This window comes from Schistocerca serialis, chromosome 4, assembly GCF_023864345.2.
Source record: "Schistocerca serialis cubense isolate TAMUIC-IGC-003099 chromosome 4, iqSchSeri2.2, whole genome shotgun sequence".
NCBI lineage: Eukaryota > Metazoa > Arthropoda > Insecta > Orthoptera > Acrididae > Schistocerca > Schistocerca serialis.
In genome coordinates this window covers 860091838-860113427 of record NC_064641.1, presented here as the reverse complement: position 1 = coordinate 860113427, position 21590 = coordinate 860091838, and the positions used below count along the sequence as shown (strand labels likewise).

The 21590-nt window shown below is 38.9% G+C and overlaps 1 protein-coding gene across 1 annotated transcript in view; it reads left to right on the top strand.

Moving 5' to 3' along the window:
- Positions 1-21590, top strand: part of LOC126473497 (hemocytin) — a 568134-nt gene that overhangs the window by 347473 nt on the left and 199071 nt on the right. The window contains exons 48-49 of the mRNA XM_050100583.1: positions 8004-8181; positions 17777-17882. Of these exons, the coding sequence (XP_049956540.1) occupies positions 8004-8181; positions 17777-17882 (284 nt within the window). The remainder of the gene's footprint in view (positions 1-8003; positions 8182-17776; positions 17883-21590) is intronic.

Below are 21590 nucleotides of genomic sequence, written 5' to 3'. Positions count from 1 at the left end.
AAGAAAGACGCTTACACACTCACTTGTGGTGAAGGTGTACAGACATTCAATTCGCTTATCAATGTATGTTCAGTGGTGATGGCACCATGATGACTTCTCTGCAGTTTAATTGTCCCAAGAGCCAGATTCCATGCTTTGTCCAAATTAAAGCCATTATCTCCATTTACTAAATTATTAGCTGATCTAATGTCTATAGCTTCCTAGAAGACAGAATCCCAAAAGGAAGAGGTGGATGTTAGAATCTTCACATCACTGTAGTTCATGGAATGCCCTGTAATAATACGTAATGCTCATACAATGTTTGGCCACAGCTGACTTGTCTGGCTGTGATAAGGGTGTGTATCTTTGATGTTCCACACATCTCTCATGCGTGTTGTTTGACCTATGTATGAATTCTCACAATTTCCGCAAGGAATCTGATACACACCTGCCTGATGAAGCAATAAATTTATGTGTAGGTTTACGAAATATCGGATGTCCTAATGTGCCATCAAATTTATGGTGAATGGCAACATCCGAAAAGGGGAGACAGCCATCTTTTCCTATTTCCATCGTAAATTTGATGCTAGCACTGATAGAATTCAAATGCTCAAGAAATCAATGTAATTAATCCTCTTTAAAGGACTCTTTATCTCTTATTGGCCAACATTTTGATAAGAACATCACAACCTTATGTGAACATGTGCTTTTGTCATCATATTTTCTCTTTAATGGTGAATTTTATGAGCAGGTTGACGGAGTGGCTATGGGAGCTCCCTCTCTCCTCCGGTAGCTAATTTATTCATGGAAGACTTTGAGGATAAGACACTGGACTGCGCATGTTTTAAATCAGTGGCCTTCTGGAGGTACTGGACAACAAATTTGTAGTATGGCCGCATGGGATGGATGAATTGCATTGATTTCTTGAGCATTTAAATTCTATCCATGCTATTATCGAAATAGAAAAAGATGGCTACCACCCCTTTTTGGATGTTGTCATTCGCCGTAAATTTGATGGCACGTTAGGACATCCCATATATTGTAAACCTACACATACAAATCTACATCTAAATGCCAATAGCTGCCATCACCCTTCACAGATCATAGGTGTCCTTAAATCCTTAGTGCGTAGGCTGCACTGTTTATCTGACAAAGATAATTTGCAAGAAGAGCTCACATACCTCGAGCATTTTTAAAGTAAATGGATTTTCTCCACAACAAACTCATAGAGCATTCAGTGCAGGTATGTAATGGGGAAGAAGATAGTAATTCCTTCAGATCAAGTGCATTTTTTTTCCCTATGTGGGTGCTCTTTCCTCAAAGATAGGTCCAACGAAGCTTGCAGCTTTACTCGGTTCTGTAAAGGGTGTTTTATTGCTTCATAAGGCGGGTGTGTATCAGATTCCTTGTAGAAATTGTGAGAAGTCATGCATAGGTCAAACGACATGCACCATTCATGAGAAATATGTGGAACATCGAAGATACATATGCTTATCACAACCGGACAAGTCAAATGTGGTCAAACATTGTATTGATACAAAGCATTCCATGAACTACAGTAATGTGAAGATTCTAACATCCACCTCTTCCTTTAGGAATTCTGTCTTCAAGGAAGCTATAGAGATTACATTAGCTAATAATTTAATAAGTAGAGGTAATGGTTTTAATTTGGACAAAGCAGGGAATCCAGCTCTTGGGATAATTAAACTGCAGAGAAGTCGTCATGGTGTCATCACCATTGAACATACATCGATAAGCAAATTGAATGTCTGAACGCCTCCACCACAGGTGGCAAGTGTGTAAGCATAGTTCTTTGCTGCTGACGAGCATCTGTAATTCGCAGGCATGTACTGCCGCGGTGGAGTATATAAGGCCACGCTTGGCACCTTCTCATCAATCTTGCAATTTACTCTGAGGATGGCTGGATGATACGCGGCCAATATATCAGTGGAAGAAATTTTATTTGATCATCTACATGCCCCAAATTTAATGGGGTATCACCAATCTGGTCTCATATTTTAAAGAGAAAAAAGCACACTAAGAAGATATCAGCCCCATCACAAAAATTTGGACCATAATTCTGATAGTACACAGGTATGATCTTCTGAATGTTAAATACTGTGTGAAATGGTTGTTTGTTACTCACTCCACCCCACTGCAGCTGCCTAATTCTCAGGCACAAAGTGCCATACAACGGAGTGAGTCAGAGGTTCGTGTTCATAATTTCAGTCAACCAACAACTGATAGTTTTTGTTCATTGTATCAGAGTATGTCATTTACAACCTGTAGCTGGTGTCAGATATATCTTTACTTTTAACAGTTTTATGTTGCTATTTACAAATGTGGTGTAAATTAATGAAATAAATAAGTGCATCATTACAGATATAGTGTATCACTATTTAATGAGTAACATCACTGTTGTGCACTACTTTCTTTGGATTAAGAAACTGATACTGTTAAAGTGATGCAGATGTGCTAGTATTCTAAGTTGTTGTCACAATTAAATTGTAAATTGAAAATCATTTACTTCATTTCATAATAATTCTTCCGTATATTGGGTTTATTCATTGTGATCTCGAGGGATAATATTGAACACGTATATGGATGATGCTGATGTTTTATGTGCCCTTTGAATGATCAGTATTAAAAGAATCACTTTTGGAATAGCAAGTCTTAAACTGTTGATGGTTTACAGCAACCAGCCACAAATTTTTAGGTTACCTCATTTAAAAAGTATCATTACTGCTCTCAAATTTTTTACAAGTCATCATCAGATGGTTTTTTCCATGCTTTCAACAAAACAATTTATACGTTGTTTCGTATGAGTTGCCCTAGGAGAAACAATAAGTCACAGTTACAAATTTGCAACCAAAATGATGCACTACAGATTTGTGTTTAAATGCAGCTTATGTGAAAGGTCCATCTGGCTCATTTGTTTTTTCGGTTTTCTTGCAACAGAATATATTCTCAATGATTTCAATGCAAAAGCAAATGTACCAGATGGACATTCTTCGTAATTTGCATTCCAACACAAAACTGTAGTGTAACAATTTTGGTTACACATTTGTAATTGTGAATTACTGTTTACCCTTGGGCAGCTCACAGGAAACCAATGTATAATTTGTTTTGATGAAACCATTGAGAAAACTGTCTGGTGATGAATTGTGAAAAATTTTCGATCAGCAATGATACTTTTTGATAAAGTAACCTAACACCAATTTGTGGCTGGTTCCTGTACACCATCAACAATTTATTTCATAGAACAGCCGTGGTCTCTAACCATTTCTTTATCTGACAAAATAGCAATTCTTGTTTCAAAAATAAAATATTTTCCATGGAAATTATTTAAATCTATTAAAAAATGGATAAATTACAATAGATTTCACAAAATGATGATAATAATGGATTTTAATGCAAAAGCTGGATAATAATTAAAGAATACTCATTTAGTGGGAAACTTCGGGTGTAATACCAGATGCAACAGTCTTTATGTTGTAGGAATGACACCTTCATCTGTATTTATGGGGCCTTTTTTAAATTTTCAGTTGATTTCTGTGTTACATTACACTATCTTCACACCCCTCTGTGATATCAGGTGATCACGTGGGTAGTGGAAAATCATTATTTATCTCAAAGATGATGCAAAATATTGATGTCCAGTATGCTGGACCTTTTTCCTTTCACCTGCTTTGTGATGATGCCTTAGTAAAGTGCAATGATCTGTAGCTCATTGTGCAATCACTTTGTGTGGCATGCATCAACAGAATGTTGAGACCGTTCAAACAGCCATCTGATGAAACTGCACATGCACGGATGGCCACTCAGCACCTGCATCTTTCACAGACTTTGCAGTGACTAGATAAAAAGTTCTCGGTTAATGTGACACATCAAATTCAGAGAAAATCCCAAGCTTTCAATTATTTCCTCCATCATCTTTATCAGGGACTGTGGCACAAGCCTGTGATTGGACTTTCAGCCTGATTGCCGATAGAGTGGAGCCCTCCTACCCATGACAGCACTAGGAGGTGCAGGGGTAACGTGTCCCTCAACCTGGCCACCCTTTGCTGTGGTACTCGTATTGACAGCTGGCTGAGTGGACCTGGAACTGTCCTGGAGGGACTGCAACAAGGAAAAGTCTTTCCTCCTACCTGAGTTGGAACCCTGGATCCCCAATACCAGAGGCTAGCGCTGTCCCTTCTAGATTATACATCCTGTATTAGTGGCAGGGGAAGGCAGGAAAGTATTGAAAGAGAGAATCACAAACAATAGTTATAATAACAATTGGTGGGTGTAATAAACCTCTGTAATGAGTACAACTTTAAATAATCGGTTTCCTTTATTTAAACCAATGAGACAAGAACAGCTCATCATATTCTTAAAGTCATTTAATGGCACTTTCCTTTTCCATTGGAGTGACCAGAAAAGCGTGAGAGTCATAATAACTCAGTTTGAAACTGATGTTCTTCAATGGGGTGTGTTGCATTTGAAAGAATTTGATTTTTACACTGACTTTGAGAATTCCTTATGAGCTAGATATCGGAGTGAAGGGACTCAGAAGAAGTTGATAGTAGAAGTATTGAGCTCACAATCTTATGATACTTGTTGGCAATGTTATAGATAGTTTATGGAAGGACATCTGACCGGCCTGCCCTTCCTTTTTATCTTTCCAACATATGCATTTCTACTCCCTGACTAAGACACCACTAAGATGATGATGATGATATTCGGTTTGTGGGTCACTCAGCTGTGCAGTTATCAGTGCCCGTACAAATTCCCAACATTTGCTCAGTCCAATCTCGCCACTTTCATGAATGATGATGAAATGATGAGGACAACACAAAAATCCAGCCATTACACTGTATCCTGTTATTACTCTGAGTGGTTTGTATGATTTAGTGGTAGTAGTCATGTAATGTCCACTGTCTAGAGGTCTGTAACGTATGGCCTGTTTACTTGTTCTTGTAGTATGGGCAAAATTAATCAGACTGTATCATTTGAAGAATACCATTTCTAAAATAATAATACAAGTCATTCAGGATTGTTATCTTAAAAATGTAGGCAAATCTAAATGTCTCCTGTCACAAAATGGTTCAAAGTTTCTGGCACAATAGTTTAGAGATTATTTTTTATTTGAGAAGGGAGAATCATGTGTCGATATCAAGATATCATCCGCAAGCCAAACCTTCCAAAAGGATGATGAAAGAATTAGTACAGATTTGAAATTTATAATACTTACTGTTGAAATAGACATACCAAATTGGTGGAGTTAGTACCAGACACTAAAGTCATATTGAACAAATCACAACATTCTGCCAACAAATTCTTATCTTTAAAGGTCACAGGTTAAAGCAGAGTGAGAACCTTTGATTGAATGGGTATATTGGCTGCTAGAAAATATTAAAGAATTGCATGATTTAGAAGCATAGATCCATGAATATCTTTTAGAAGGTGGGGAAATACGTAAGAGGTGTTGAAGAAAGATAAAATCTCTAGAATGTAAGGAAAGAGATTTGGTATTATTAAAGAGCCACAAATGAAGTATGAAAAGTGAGAAGGTGCTAAAGAAGCTTTTACATTTTTTTGAGGGTCACTTTATAATTAGAAAAGTGACATATCCAAAAAAGCAGTAGTAGCATTCCGAGCTCCCAGAAAAGTGATGGGGTATGTTTAGCATTTGACTTTTGCGATCTGTCCGTATACAAATATACAACTCCTCTTCATCAGTTAACCTATGATTGGCTGTTAAAAATAGACAGATGATTGTACCTCCATGGTACCTGCATGGTTGGGAAACGAGTCTTTGAAGGTCACTTTGTGTCAGTAAGATCTGTGTTGTATTTGTGAGTGTGTATCACCAAGTAACTGAGGAACAATGCAACTGAAAATGATCATTGCATCTCCCACCAGTTGCAAACTACATTCTGTAATTCACTTTATGCAAACAGAAAGATTTGTTGTCGATGGTGTCATGTATAGGGGATTAAGAGCGATGTGCTGTGAGGGAATGTTGCAGAATAATCAACGATGGTTGCATGGATTAGTATCATGAAAATGGTTAGGCAAGACATTCATAAGTGCCTGATGAACTTTTTTCTATTTTTGCCTCTAGCCTACAACATTCAAGTAATCCATGTTTAGAAAATACAAGAAACTCCTATGTATTGGCCTGTTTTTGGTTTAAGTAGAAGCACTGTGGTGTGTACTGTCTGTTCAATACATTGAAGAATGTATAATATTTTGAATTCTTGACGCTTGGGATCTGCAGTTGAAATATTTTTTTGGAAGACATCATCTTTCTGCTGTTCACTGTAGTATTTTATTTTCAATAGAGAACTGAGATTTTGGCACATAGGCTATTCTATGTGTTTCTGCAATGTAAGCACATTTGTTATGTAGTTCGTAATATGCATTATTGTACACATTTATGTTATAAAATGGATACAATCAACTGGTCTCTATTGTGGGTTGCCTATCCAATGGCTTCCAAATGCAACAAAAATTTGTTTTTCAGTATTTCATTTAATTATCCACCAAATTTAAATTCCTGTCATAAGCTGCTCATTAGGAGGTATAACTGTACATTACAGGTTTAACACTATTAGTCAGTTATTAAAGTCATCAACTGTGGACATGTCTTGAGGAAGTTACTTCTTTACTACTTACTGTTAGTGACACTGTTCACAACTCATTTTTCAGTCAGTGCACATGTATACCACTGAATGTATCTGTAAAACTGTATCATTGTATGCCACATAGTACAGGAGATGTGGCATCATAAACTTTGAGATGCATGAAAAACTAGCTTTTCTAAAAACGTGTTTGATTCTTTACGGAAATGGGGAGGGATCCCTGCTTTTTGTGACCAACACATTGCTATTTATACCATCCAAGGGCAGCTCATGGATGATCTCAAACTTTCAACAGGTCACAAGTTCCTCCCATTTGCTTCTAAAGTGGAATCAGACTGCTGTGTGCTCAGATGGCATTCTTGAAAACTCACATTCTGTGTAAAGCAATAACTCAGCCTAGCACACAGATTTCACCTGCCAGATATAAGCAATTCACAATGTACTCTGCTTAGAATTTGGGAAGTTATTTTCTACTCTACCTATTAGTGAAATATGATTTAAAAATATTGACATGAAAAATTCTTTTCTATTATAATGCACATAAATACTGTGCTGTTTTGAATACTCTTTAATATTGTACAGGGTAAATGTAAATAAAACTGATAAACTGCAGGGATGGATTCCTGACTGCAAATGGTGGAAAAAGGTCCTATGAATATGTGCTCGGAAATGCGCCATTGCTATGATAGATGGTGCTGCCAAATGTAAGTTCCTCTGACCATGTACCATGTGTTCCTTGTGTGTTTCAGGCTGTGTGATTGGCACAGCATACTGTAAGCAGCAGAATGGTCCAGCATTCATGTTGCCAATAAGCCGAGGTGGTATTTTTCTAGGGCCAAGCAGATGGAAATGGTCAAGAGGCAATACGACTGTACCAAAATAGGTACTCTCACAGGCACCAACTACATCATATAACACTTCAAGCACTTTGGTCATTTGTGTGATCATGGGTCCTTTCAGACATATGAACATTGTGTGATGTGGCTGGTGTCTGTGAGGATGCTTGTTTTGGAATAGCTGTGCTGCCTCTCAATTGTTTGCATCTGCTTGACCATTCACAAACACCATCTCAGCTGGTTCCTGACATGAATACCAGACCATTCTGCTGCTTAGAGTACACTGATCAATCACACAGCCCACTACACAAAAGGAACACATGGCATGTGCTCAGAGGAACTTTCATTCATCACCACCACCTACCAATGCAACGATGCATTTCCATGTTCATAGGAGCTTCTTTTCTATTAACCAACAAACTTTAAATTTAGACCTCTCTTTTTTATGAGCAAATATTATGAATTTTACTGAAAATTGAGTAAATCTGCTCAAAGTGACTATTTTTTCCTAACATGCCATGTAAATTGAAAGATATTTAACATGTGTCAAATATTACAGCTACTCCAGCACCAACACCACCTCCTCCACCACCACCACCATGTCCTTCTTGTCCTGGATTACCACTAGAGCTCCAGGAGGACACTTCAGCATGTGACTGCCATCGTGCTAACACACTGTGGAATGGTGAGATGTGTGTCAACAGGTCACAGTGTCCCTGTTTTGTTGGACACATTCCGTAAGTAAATGTTCTGTGTAACAGACTTATAATGATTTTTAATAATGAAAAATGTGTTTCATACATCAGTTAATAATTCTTCACTGAAATGAAATACTGTCTATGGAGATAATTATAATGGTGCATGATTAACAGTTAAACAGATTTCATTTTTCAAGCGTCATTGTATATGAAACCCATTTTAAGATGCTTGTAATTGTGTCACATTTTAACTCACTGACTATCTCGCATGCACTTTGTCATCAATGAAACATAAACTCACTACAGGTGATCTTTATTTTATGAGCTTGGTTTAACACTGACCCATGAAGTCACACAAAAGAGAACAGTGTTGGATTTATATATGATTTGTTTGCAGTCTTAATAACTTATACGTGGTAAATTGTTTGCAAGGCTCTGTCAATTTTTTTAGATCTTTAGTTTATTTGTGCAATAGGTAATTACATTCTTTTATTAAATTTGTCGCATGATGTGATAATGATGTGCTTCTATCCAGTACTAATTCAGTTTCATATCAGTTCCCAACCAAAGATCTGTATTCTTCTGCAGATTTTTTTAGTTTTTGTTTTTACTTCCCTTCTTTCCACATATTGAATAATTAGATTCTGAAAATGCTAAACTAGATGAGAGTGAGTTTGTGTCAGGCATATGTCTTGATTTATCAAAAGCTTTTGACATCATTGACCATAATGCCCTACTACAGAATCTTGACCAATTAGGAATTAGACGTATATCCAATCAGTGGCTCAGGACATACCTATGTGGATGTAAACAGGTGGTTGAAGTGCAATGTACTGACCATAACAAAATCAGCTACAACTATTCAGAATATGAAAATGTGAAATACAGTATCCCTCAAGGATCAGTATTAGGACCAATTCTGTTTCTCCTCTATGTCAGTGACCTTATATACAACAAGTATTGCCAAACTACCCTCCAGTTTGCAGATGATACAAGCTTCTTTATTAGTGGGGAAACAGAACAAAAACTAAAAGAGTCTGCTATCCAAACAATGAACAACATAGAACAGTGGTTCAGCTATAACAAGCTAATTATAAACAAAGAAAAGACATGAACTTCTACAATATATAAGGAAGGTATCACCCAAATATACAAATAGAACTAAGGGACAGAGTTCTTGACAGTGTTGACAGCATAAAATTCCTGGGACTCTGACTCCAGAACAACACAAAATGAGAGGTACACATTGAATATCTACAAAGAAAACTAAGCAAAACACGCTGCATGATGAGGATCTTAAAAAGTTGTTGCAGTAAAGCCAGCCTGTTAAATGTATACTACTCATATGTGATTCTGTAACTAAATATGACGTGAATCTCCTGAGGCAATACAACAACAAATATGAAACTTTTCAGGATGCAAAAGAGAATATTAAGAATTATTAAAGTGGTAAACAGTGGCAAATCGTGCAGACCCTTATTTAAAAAAATTTCAATTCTTCCTCTTCCTTGCATTTTTATCTACAAAACGTTAGTTTTAATAAATCAATATATTGATAGACACCCAGATGTCTTATTAAAAAATGAAGACATACATGCAAACAATACAAAACAAAAATCTGATCTTCATATGAAGCAGGTGAGAAAATCATTGTGGCAAAAAGACTCTCTGTATATTGGGATAAAAATTTACAATAATCTGCCTAACAATATTAAATCAGTAAGTAAACTCAGCAGTTTTAAGACTGAACTAAAGACATATTTAATCGCCATTTCATTTACAGTCTGACAGAGTACCTAGAAACTAAACAACAAAAATAAATATGCATTATGAATATTCTACTTTGTATGTTGTGTCTAATGTTTGTTGTACATGTGATTCTCTGCTAAATTACTTAAGTATCTAGTCCCTAGGAATGCAGTACAAACTATACTTTATGTTCTAAAGACTTAACCATGTCCACTATCCTTGTATATATTCTATACGTGTAGGATTAGAAGGACTAAATAAATACAAGGAGCAGTCTATGATTGTGGGACATGTGATCAGCATATCGCCAATCTTCTGAATCCTGGTGACTGCTGGTGTTGCTTTATTCAGGCATCATATTACACATTCATTCACCAAATTCCATAAAGAAGGGGGACCTTTGGGGATGTGAAATTAGTTAAGGCATCCATTCATAAAAGATAAGCAAATCAAGTCTACAGAAGAATGCTGAAGATTAGATGGGTAGATCATGTAACTAATGAGGAGGTACTGAACAGAGGTGGGGAAAAGAGAAATTTGTGTTACAATTTGACTAGAAGAAGGGATTGGTTGGTAGAACACATTATGAGGCATCAAGGGATCACCAGTTTAGCACTGGAGGGAAGTGAGTGTGTGTGTGGGGGGAGGGGGGGTGGGGTAAAATCATAGAGGGAGACCAAGAGATGAATACACTAAGCAGATTCAGAAGGATGTAGGTTGCAGTAATTACTGGGCGATGAAGAGGCTTGCACAGGATAGAGTAGCATGGAAGAGGCTTGTACAGGATAGAGTAGCATGGAGAGCTGCAGCAAGCCAGCCTTTCAACTGAAGACCATGACAACAACAACAACAACAAGCAAATCATAGAAACTTAATTTGTGTACTATATTAACAATAAACTATTCATCAACTCCTTAGTTATAACCATGTTTATGACCGCTAAATTTAATCAAGGAAATTTGCTATGTAACTAACAGGACATTTCAATCTTTGATTCTACTAATTCAGATAATTTGTGAAAAGAATGGCTGACAAAGTATGTTTTCAATTTTGTTTTGAACTAGTTGGGGTTTACAATCTCTTGCTTTGTGTTAAATGGGAAGATGTTAAGTAGCTGAATATACATGCACTGGGTTACACAACTTGCCTCTGAGACCTACACAATGAGGCAAATGCTACATAAAAATTATTTTTGGCCCTTTTTTGTGATTGTGTACATCAAAGTTCAGATGAAGCTGTTTTTCATTGTTATCAACAAAAACCATTAAGGAGCAAATATATTGGAAAGTGAGTGTGTGAAGTCCAAGATCCTTAAAAAGACTACTTTAAGGTGTATTGTTATCTGCTTTACATAACATTATTCCTGCCTGTTTCTGTTGAACAAACACTTTACTTACTTTAGGTGTACTTCCCAAGAAAATAATTCCATGAGAAAACGTGTAAAATAAACCAACACTGTTTTCAATGGCTCAATACAATGGGAAATGCTTATAAGAGCAAAACGTGCTGAACTGAGATTCTTAGTTCATTTATTTATATGTTAGCTCTATTTTAACTTCTTTATCCAGCTGGACACCAGGGAATTTCACAGAGGATGTTTCATTTAGTGCATCTGCATTGATGTACGATTCTGGTGCTAGCTGGCTATTTTCGTTTGTTTGAAATTGTATAGCATGAGTCTTTGTGTGATTAAGACTTAAATTGGTGGCTCTGAAGCACTTGTAGGCTTACTAAAGTACCATCTGAGTTGTGTTTTGTAAATCTGAGTTTGCACCTGTGATTAGTATGCTTGTGTCATAATCAAACATTACAGTTTTTTAATTAAAGTCATTGGAAAATTGTTTATGTAATTTAAGGACAAGAGTGAACCCAGTAGCAATCCTTGTAAGATGCTACAACTTGTATTCTCACATTGTGAGATCAGCTCTATACCTGTGACAGTCTGGCAGTGTTTCTATACCTGTGACAGTCTGTCAGTGTAAACCTCTACTTTCTGCCATGAATATAAAATTCCATCCATCCACGCAAGTCTGTAACTAGACACAATTCATAACAGCCTTGTTTGCCAATCATAATTTTCTGATCCACATGGTCAAAGGCATTGTCAAGATCACAAAATGTCAGAGACATAGTTCAAACTGAACTTCCCCTTGGACTCTATTCATCTTACAGACTAACAATGTAAGGAAAATATAGACTGATATTTGCCATAAAGATGATATGTTAAGTTGCAGACAGGTGCAGTTAAAAGACATTTACACATTAGCTTTTGGCTGCAACCTTCATCAGAAAAAGAACAAGAAAGATAAACTTACACACATTCATTCATACAGCCAAGCACACCTCACTCACACATAACCATCATCTCTAGTAGATCAGAGGAGGAGGAGGAGGGGGAATGGAGTGAAAAAGAAAAGGAACATGGGAAGATGGACAGTTGTGTTGGCAGAGGGCAGTACACTAATATGGTGGGAGATGAGAATATGGCAGATATGACAGGACAGAGGGGAGGAAACTGATAGGTGGTGGGTGTGTGGACAATATACCACAGGTTGACGTCGACTGTAATGATTCCAGGAGCAGAGAGTGTGTTATAAGGCTATCTCTCATTTTTGCTCTTCAGAAAAGCTGTTCCTGAAGGGGAGAATCCAGATGGCTCAGGTAGTGAAGCAGCCATTGAAATCAAGCATGTTATGTTCAGCTGCATATAGTTCCATGGGTAGTCTACTCTGCTCTTGGCCACAGTTTAGAGGTTGCCTTTCATCCTGGTTGACAGCTGGTTGGTAGCCATACTAATATAAAAATCTGTGCAGTGATTGCAGCAGAGCTGTTATGTGGCGTGGCTGCTTTCACAGATGCCCTCGCCTCTGATTGCTAGGATGAGCCTGTGACAAGACTAGAACAGGAAGTGCTGAGAATGTGGGTTGGGCAGGTCTTGCACCTGGGTCTTCACAGGATATTATCCTTGCGGCAAGGGGTTGAGATTGGAAGTGGCATATGGATGGACTAGGATTTTGTGGAGGTTTTGTAAGCAATGAAATACCATTTTAGAAGGGGTAGGAAAGCCCTTTGGTAGGATGTCCCTCATTTCATGGCACGATGATAGATAATCAAAGCCCTGACAGAGGATGTGGTTCAGTTGTTCCAGTCTGGGTTGGTACTGGCTGATGAACTGACACTCCTTTATGGCTGGTTCTTGGGGTGGTGGGAGGATTGGAGATGTGAAGGGAAATGGCATGGGAGATCTGATTGTGGACTAAGTCTGGGGTATAGTTCCTGCCTGTGAAGGCGTTGGTCAGACCTTCAGCATACTGGGCAGGGGTGTTCTTGTCCCTGTAGATACACTGCTCCAAGCTGGCCAGGTTGTAGGAGGAGGGGGGGGGGGGGGGGGACTTTCTGGGGTGGAAGGAATGACAGCTGCTACAATGCAGGTATTATTAGTGGTTGGTGGGTTTAATATGGTCAGAGGTGCGGATTGAGCTGTCAGAGAGGTCAGTGTCCAGGAAGGTGGCATGCTGAGTTGAAGAGGACCAGATGAAGCAGATGGGAGAGAAGGTGTTGAGGTTGTGAAGGAATGAAGATAGGAGTTTTTGCTCTGAGTCATCAGTGAACTTGAGTCAGATTTTGGGAGGCTAGGAAGGTCTCTTCTAGATAACACATAAACAGGTTTGCATTGGAGGGCACTATGTGGGTGCCCATGGCTGTGTCGCTAAACTGTGACCGAGAGCAAAGTAGATCACTCTGTGGCACAACATGCAGCTGAACCTAACATGCTTTATTTCAATGGCTGCTTCAGTACCCAAGTGATCTGGATTGTCCCCTCCACCACCAGCTTTTCTGAACTGCTTCCAAAATTATCCAAGCCTCAACCTGTGGTAGTATATTATCACCACACCCTCCACCTAACAGTTCCCACACCCTCTGTCATATCACCCCCACCTTTTTCTTGTCTTCCATCCTCTTTGTATGTCACCCTCTACAGACACACCTACCCATCTTTACCCACTCCTTTCCTTTTTCACTCTGTTCTCCCTCTCCCTCTCAAACTCCCTGCCCCAACAATGCACCTGTTGGCAGTCCAGTCCCTGCTCACTCTGCCAGACAGCGCTCTTCTATCCTCTCACCCTTACACTTCTGTCCCTTTGCCTTCCCTGCCCCCTCCAGGTTGCTGCTTCCATTCCACATGACAGCTGCATTCTGGTTTGAAATGCTGGAGATGACGATCATGTGTGAGTGAGGTGTGCTTGCTTGTGTAAATGAGTGTGTGTGTGTGTGTGTTTTCTTTTTTCTCTCTCTCTTTCTGATGAAGGCTGTTGTGGAAAGCTAATGTGTAAGTGTCTTTTAACTGTGCCTGTCTGCAACTTAACGTGTTGTCTTTATGGTAAGTAGCAATCTATCTTTTCCTTACATTGTTGATATTCTATCCCGAGTTTCAATTGTTTCATCTTACAAATTATACACTTCTAAAAGTTGATTGCATATCTCATTGTAGCAGTGGCGGAGTTTTATATGTTTGCTGTGATTTAAAACTGAAAATAGTAAGTATGTCAGATGCAACTAGTGAAAGAGGAGCAGACTTCCGGTTTCTCAAAATAAATGTATGTAGTCATAAGATTTTAGTCAGAGCAATGTATAAACCATCCAGAATCACTGTGGTATCACCCTTCCAATCAGCCTTGTCCTTGCTAGTGTCACAGTTCAAATATGTAATCATTATGGGAGACACAAATACAGACGTGCAGCAAAACTCTCATTTTGCATGGAGTATAAGATGACTCTAATGATGTGCATGTTACACCTCTGGATCACATACCTACACCCTAATTGATATAGCTGAAATAAAGAGGCCACATAAAATGATTTGTGTCAGTCAGACTTCTCATCCAGGCCTTTTTACCCATGAAACCATATTTTTAATGTACTCCACACAGACAACCAGAGAAAAACCTAAACTACTTCCCTACAGAAACTTAAAATATATTAACCATGATGCCCTACCAAAGAACTATCTAGGTTGATATTCAATGGCAGGATATAAGCTATAATCTGACCTTAAGTGCTTAAGTCCAGGAATTCAATAGCAGACATACCAAACTTTATGAAAAACATGGCCTTCCACATTCTGTTCAAGTAAAGAAAGCTACTGGTCCATGGTTGACTATGGAATTATGCCAAATTAATAAATGAGATTCTGCACATAGAAGGTTCATATGAAATTCAACATCTGAATTTTATTAAGTATACAGGAAGCTGTGGAACAAACAAAGTAAAATCTGCACAGTACCAAAGTCAGGCATTCCTGCTATGTTGTACACAGTGAGTCAAATACTGTAGCTCTGTGAAAAAACAATATATCTCTGATTTAGGAAAGGCAAAATGTGATCCTGCTTTTCAGGCTGCTATAGAGAAATTAAATGATTTTCTCTGAAGTGCAGTCAGCTCTCAAGTTACAATAAATTTTCACACACTACATAGCAATTTCCTGACAGGCACAATTTTCTTAAAAGTTGTTTCTACACACCCAGTACATAAAGCAGTCATGATAATCTGTTCTGAGGCAGTAGGTAATGATGGAATGAGTAAAAATATGATAAAAAATGCTGCTGATATTGTAATTTCAGTTCTCACAGACATCTTCTGTCTCTCTGTTGTTAGTGGTGCATATCCTATTGAGTAGGAGCAAACTGTAATGCAACCAATATTAATGAATAATCACCCATAATCACTAGGCAAGTACAGGCTGAACTACATGTCACTTACAGTAGGTAAAGCCTATGAGTTTATTGGTAACGAACAACTGATGGATACCCTGAAACTTGTACTATGCTGTATAAATATAAGTGAGGCTTCCAAAAACATGATAGCATATCAACTTCATTAATTAAAGTGACTGCCGATATCAAACATGCCATGAATGAGTGTGGTGAAGCAAGTATTGTAACGCTGCTTGATTTCAATAAGGTTTCTGACACTGCTGATTTCAATATATTATCTGTGAAAATGAAACATCAAAATTTCTCAAACTGCAGTATTGCGCTTCAAAGGAAAATGAATGAAGATTAAAGCTTAATGTATCCTGTCAACAGTGAGATTATTAGAGATGGAGCACAAGCTTGGATTAGGGAAGGATGGTAAGGGAATCAGTCATGTCCTTTAAAGGAACCACCCCGGCATTTGCCTTAAACTATTTTGGGTAGTCAAGAAAAACCTAACTATGGATTGCCTGATGGGTATATGAACTGTTGTCATCCCGAATGTGAGTCCAGTGTGATAACCACTGTGCCTAGTTCCTCAATATATTGCAATTTGAGAGATATCTCTAAACAACATATCAATGAGTTGTCTCTGTTAGAGAAGTCATCATGGGAACATGTGCTCGCTGTAGTCACACAAGGTTCTGTCCCAAGCTGATTGGATTTTGTACTATATATAAATGATATTTCATCTGTGCTACATGTTTATAGCTACCACTTATATGTTGATGACATTCGGGTGTATCTAAGCACCAGCCTGTTGTAATCCTGACTTTAGGACCAGCAGCATCTATTGAACACAATAAACTTCTGTAGCAACAGATTAAAATTTGATCATTGCTCCAGGACACCAAATAGTAATAGTTGTTAATGGACATTGATAATAGCCATAGTTCCAGGTAGAAATTTATATGTGATAGTTCATGATTGAAACTGATATAATTCCAATCACTACTGATTCACTGTGCACATCTATTCTGTGTATGATTGTAAGTAAAGTTCCTTTAAGCTTAGCAATGATGGGAAAAGCACATTCATAAGTTGAAGCACTTCAAACCCAAATACTATATATAAATGATATTTCATCTGTGCTACATGTTTATAGCTACCACTTATATGTTGATGACATTCGGGTGTATCTAAGCACCAGCCTGTTGTAATCCTGACTTTAGGACCAGCAGCATCTACTGAACACAATAAACTTCTGTAGCAACAGATTAAAATTTGATCATTGCTCCAGGACACCAAATAGTAATAGTTGTTAATGGACATTGATAATAGCCATAGTTCCAGATAGAAATTTATATGTGATAGTTCATGATTGAAACTGATATAATTCCAATCACTACTGATTCACTGTGCACATCTATTCTGTGTATGATTGTAAGTAAAGTTCCTTTAAGCTTAGCAATGATGGGAAAAGCACATTCATAAGCTGAAGCACTTCAAACCCAAATTAGTCAGTGTAAATCACAGTGGCGGTCTTAGTTCTTTGATAGAGACAAAGCCAGACAATAGCAGCTACAAAAGAATTCGCTCCTGACAGGCCTTTTGTTTGTCTGCTATGGAACTTCACATTGAGTCTGCAATGCAATCAATCTACTTTGATATGGGTGTAATACTAAGTTGTCCAGTCAGTTGAAAGTCAGACCATTTTTATGTATCAGTTTCCCATCATCTCATGCACCAACATAGCATATTTCTCAAAGGAGCTACACATACCTAAGCACTCTTTTGGTCTCTAACCACCAGACTTACACAGAACAAAAATACTGCAGTTGAACTGACTGAAATGATGCTATCTCCCCCTCCTCCTCCCCCCCCCCCCCCCCCCCCACCCCCACCCCACCCCCTCCATCCTCACATATATTGTTCCCTTCTCAGATTCCACTATACAATATACTTTCAATGTGTAAGAAAGTTATTCTTTGACTTAATTTTTTGTGTTACTATTCTAGTTGTCCATCTGGGACACATACAAGCCATAAGTGTACTTATTGTAAATATAAATTTTGAGAAAAAATATACTGGTCGCTATATGACTTTAATGTATTGCATAGTAGTCTAAATAATGAATATCTTTGATTTGTCTTATCAGAATTAATGTGTTTACCAGTAATTTTGTATTGCAGTTACGCCACTGGTAAAATATATGAGACCGAGAAATGTGAAACATGTGTTTGCAAGCTGAATGGTGTTCCTGAGTGCAAGACAAAAAGTTGTAGCGGATGTCCAGAGGTAAAGTGACCTTCATTGTAATATTCTTTTTAGCATATTGTTGTCTCTTGCTGTTGTTGTATGATGATGCCAAGTTCCAGTTGAATGACGTAATTATTAAGAATAATATATGTGTATCTGGATGGAACACTACTCATCATATAGAAGAGTCACTGAACAACAGACAAGCATGTAGGATAAAAAATAGCTTAGCTTTAATACAAAGTCCTTCAAAGGCAACTAACACACATGCTCAACTCATGGTCATTAACTTCTCCTGGTGCTGCAGCTTGACTGAAGTTATTAGCAATCTTCATGAGTGTCTAACATGAAACTGGAAGGGTCTTGGAAGAACCATGAGGAAAGGGAGTGAATAGGAAATGCAAGTGGGAGCATATGGGTGTTGGAGGGGTGGTGACAGTCACCATGTCAGGCTGCGAGGTAGGGAACTGCTAGGTGAAGTGTAGAGAGAAAAATATACATGGGGAAGGGGAGGATCAGGTTAAGAGGAAGAGGTTAGAAAAGGCTACTATGAATGAAATAGGGCAAAATGGAAAAGCAATAGAGGGACTGTGACATTGTTATGGGATGGGAGGGGGGTAGGGGTTTGGAAATCATTGAGAGGATGACAGTATTTTTCTGAAAGTTGTGGATAGAGTTTTTGAGATTGTCAACTGTATCTTAGGGCAAAATTTAAGTAAGATTTACTATTGCTAAAACATATGATGAACAGTTGTAATGTGTAAAATGTGATTTTTCATATTTCTGAGTGGCACTGTCTAGCATCAACTGCGTCATTATGCTCTGAGTGACATACTTGCACACTTGCTCTTCTAGGTTATTTCAGGACGCAGAAGTATTGAAAGATTTCTGATATATTTACAGTGAAAATTTTCCTCAAGAGACATCCAGTTCTTGTAATGATTGTAGCTGTAATGGAGGTGATGCTTAACATGGAGGGCATGATGACTCTCAGAACAAATGTAAAGAAACATATAGATGGTCTGGAAAAAAGCCGTGCAACTTTTATAACAGAGATCGGACTGAGCTGTTCTAGGAAAATAAAAATTGCAGCTCTCTTTTAACTTCATACAATGAGTATATCAAATTGTGATACGAATGAATTAAAAGCAAATCACGAGGTACTAGTCTTAGCAATGTAACAATGCTTTCTCTTGATGGTCGATAGATTAGAAAGAGTAGTTTTGTTCTCTTCGATGAGCTAATTGTAACTTTTACCAAAAATACACTCCTGGAAATGGAAAAAAGAACACATTGACACCGGTGTGTCAGACCCACCATACTTGCTCCGGACACTGCGAGAGGGCTGTACAAGCAATGATCACACGCACGGCACAGCGGACACACCAGGAACCGCGGTGTTGGCCGTCGAATGGCACTAGCTGCGCAGCATTTGTGCACCGCCGCCGTCAGTGTCAGCCAGTTTGCCGTGGCATACAGAGCTCCATCGCAGTCTTTAACACTGGTGGCATGCCACAACAGCGTGGACGTGAACCGTATGTGCAGTTGACGGACTTTGAGCGAGGGTGTATAGTGGGCATGCGGGAGGCCGGGTGGACGTACCGCCGAATTGCTCAACACGTGGGGCGTGAGGTCTCCACAGTACATTGATGTTGTCGCCAGTGGTCGGCGGAAGGTGCACGTGCCCGTCGACCTGGGACCGGACCGCAGCGACGCACGAATGCACGCCAAGACCGTAGGATTCTACGCAGTGCCATAGGGGACCGCACCGCCACTTCCCAGCAAATTAGGGACACTGTTGCTCCTGGGGTATCGGCAAGGACCATTCGCAACCGTCTCCATGAAGCTGGGCTACGGTCCCGCACACCGTTAGGCCGTCTTCCGCTCACGCCCCAACATCGTGCAGCCCGCCTCCAGTGGTGTCGCGACAGGCGTGAATGGAGGGACGAATGGAGACGTGTCATCTTCAGCGATGAGAGTCGCTTCTGCCTTGGTGCCAATGATGGTCGTATGCGTGTTTGGCGCTGTGCAGGTGAGCGCCACAATCAGGACTGCATACGACCGAGGCACACAGGGCCAACACCCGGCATCATGGTGTGGGGAGCGATCTCCTACACTGGCCGTACACCACTGGTGATCGCCGAGGGTACACTGAATAGTGCACGGTACATCCAAACCATCATCGAACCCATCGTTCTACCATTCCTAGACCGGCAAGGGAACTTGCTGTTCCAACAGGACAATGCACGTTCGCATGTAACCCGTGCCACCCAACGTGCTCTAGAAGGTGTAAGTCAACTACCCTGGCCAGCAAGATCTCCGGATCTGTCCCCCATTGAGCATGTTTGGGACTGGATGAAGCGTCGTCTCACGCGGTCTGCGCGTCCAGCACGAACGCTGGTCCAACTGAGGCGCCAGGTGGAAATGGCATGGCAAGCCGTTCCGCAGGACTACATCCAGCATCTCTACGATCGTCTCCATGGGAGAATAGCAGCCTGCATTGCTGCGAAAGGTGGATATACACTGTACTAGTGCCGACATTGTGCATGCTCTGTTGCCTGTGTCTATGTGCCTGTGGTTCTGTCAGTGTGATCATGTGATGTATCTGACCCCAGGAATGTGTCAATAAAGTTTCCCCTTCCTGGGACAATGAATTCACGGTGTTCTTATTTCAATTTCCAGGAGTGTAGCTTCCCCCATACTTCATTGTGCTCCACAATATTTGATTTTTATAGTGGAATAATCTGATACTAAATGCTCATCTTTGAAACACTGGTATGGAAGGTCGCACAAAACCAGCTGTGGGAATCCATACCTTTACGTACCTGTATAAGCTGAATTTCAGTATTTGATTTGTGTAGAATAGAATAGAATCTTTACTTGCCTTTCAATATGTTTTCCATACAATTGGCATCGTCAGTGTGTTCAATACATTTTTTTTTTTAAATTACAATAATTATTATTGTACATAATTGTACCTGTGCAGGGCAAGCAGATACCATGCTAAAGTAATATTGATAATACCACAATTATTCATTCACAATAGTAATAATAATAATAATAATAGTGTACAACTGATTTCATGGGTATTAGAGAGATTCTCTTCAAAAATCTAGATCCGAACATTTTTGCAGGATTTAACTATGCTTTTCATGTTGTTTCCCCATCATATTTCACTGAACGTATCAAAACTTGTACACATGTCATTGTATAGTATGTATTTTCAAACAATTAGTGTTGCAGAAAACTTATTTCCCACTATATCATCGGATGTAGTCTACATTCATGCTTTACAAAATTTTGGCAATGCTGTCCTTAAGCAGACCATTATTCTGCCTAATTTCAGTGTCGATGTAAGCAAAAAAAGGTAAATTTTTGAGAATTTTGAGAAGTATCCAAGTGACATACATAATGTGTTTCATAATAACTCGATGATTACAAGTTATATTTGCACATTCTACAAGATTCAGCAGCGCTATCTGATTTGGGAACTTTATCCTTAACTGCAGTGTAAATATTCAAATATTCACAGAATCACATAATTAATGCAATATTTCTATCTTTTTCTGCTTATTGACAGTTTGTTGTGGGAAATATCTGAAAGTGTATGTTTGCAATGTAAACAAAGGTCTTATGAAGTTGACTACGTCCTTTGCGTATTAGAATTGACACATTGTTATATATTTGGTTTCCCCTCTCGGACAATAATACATATTGTTTGCATTTGTCAGGCAGTGTGGTTTCAGT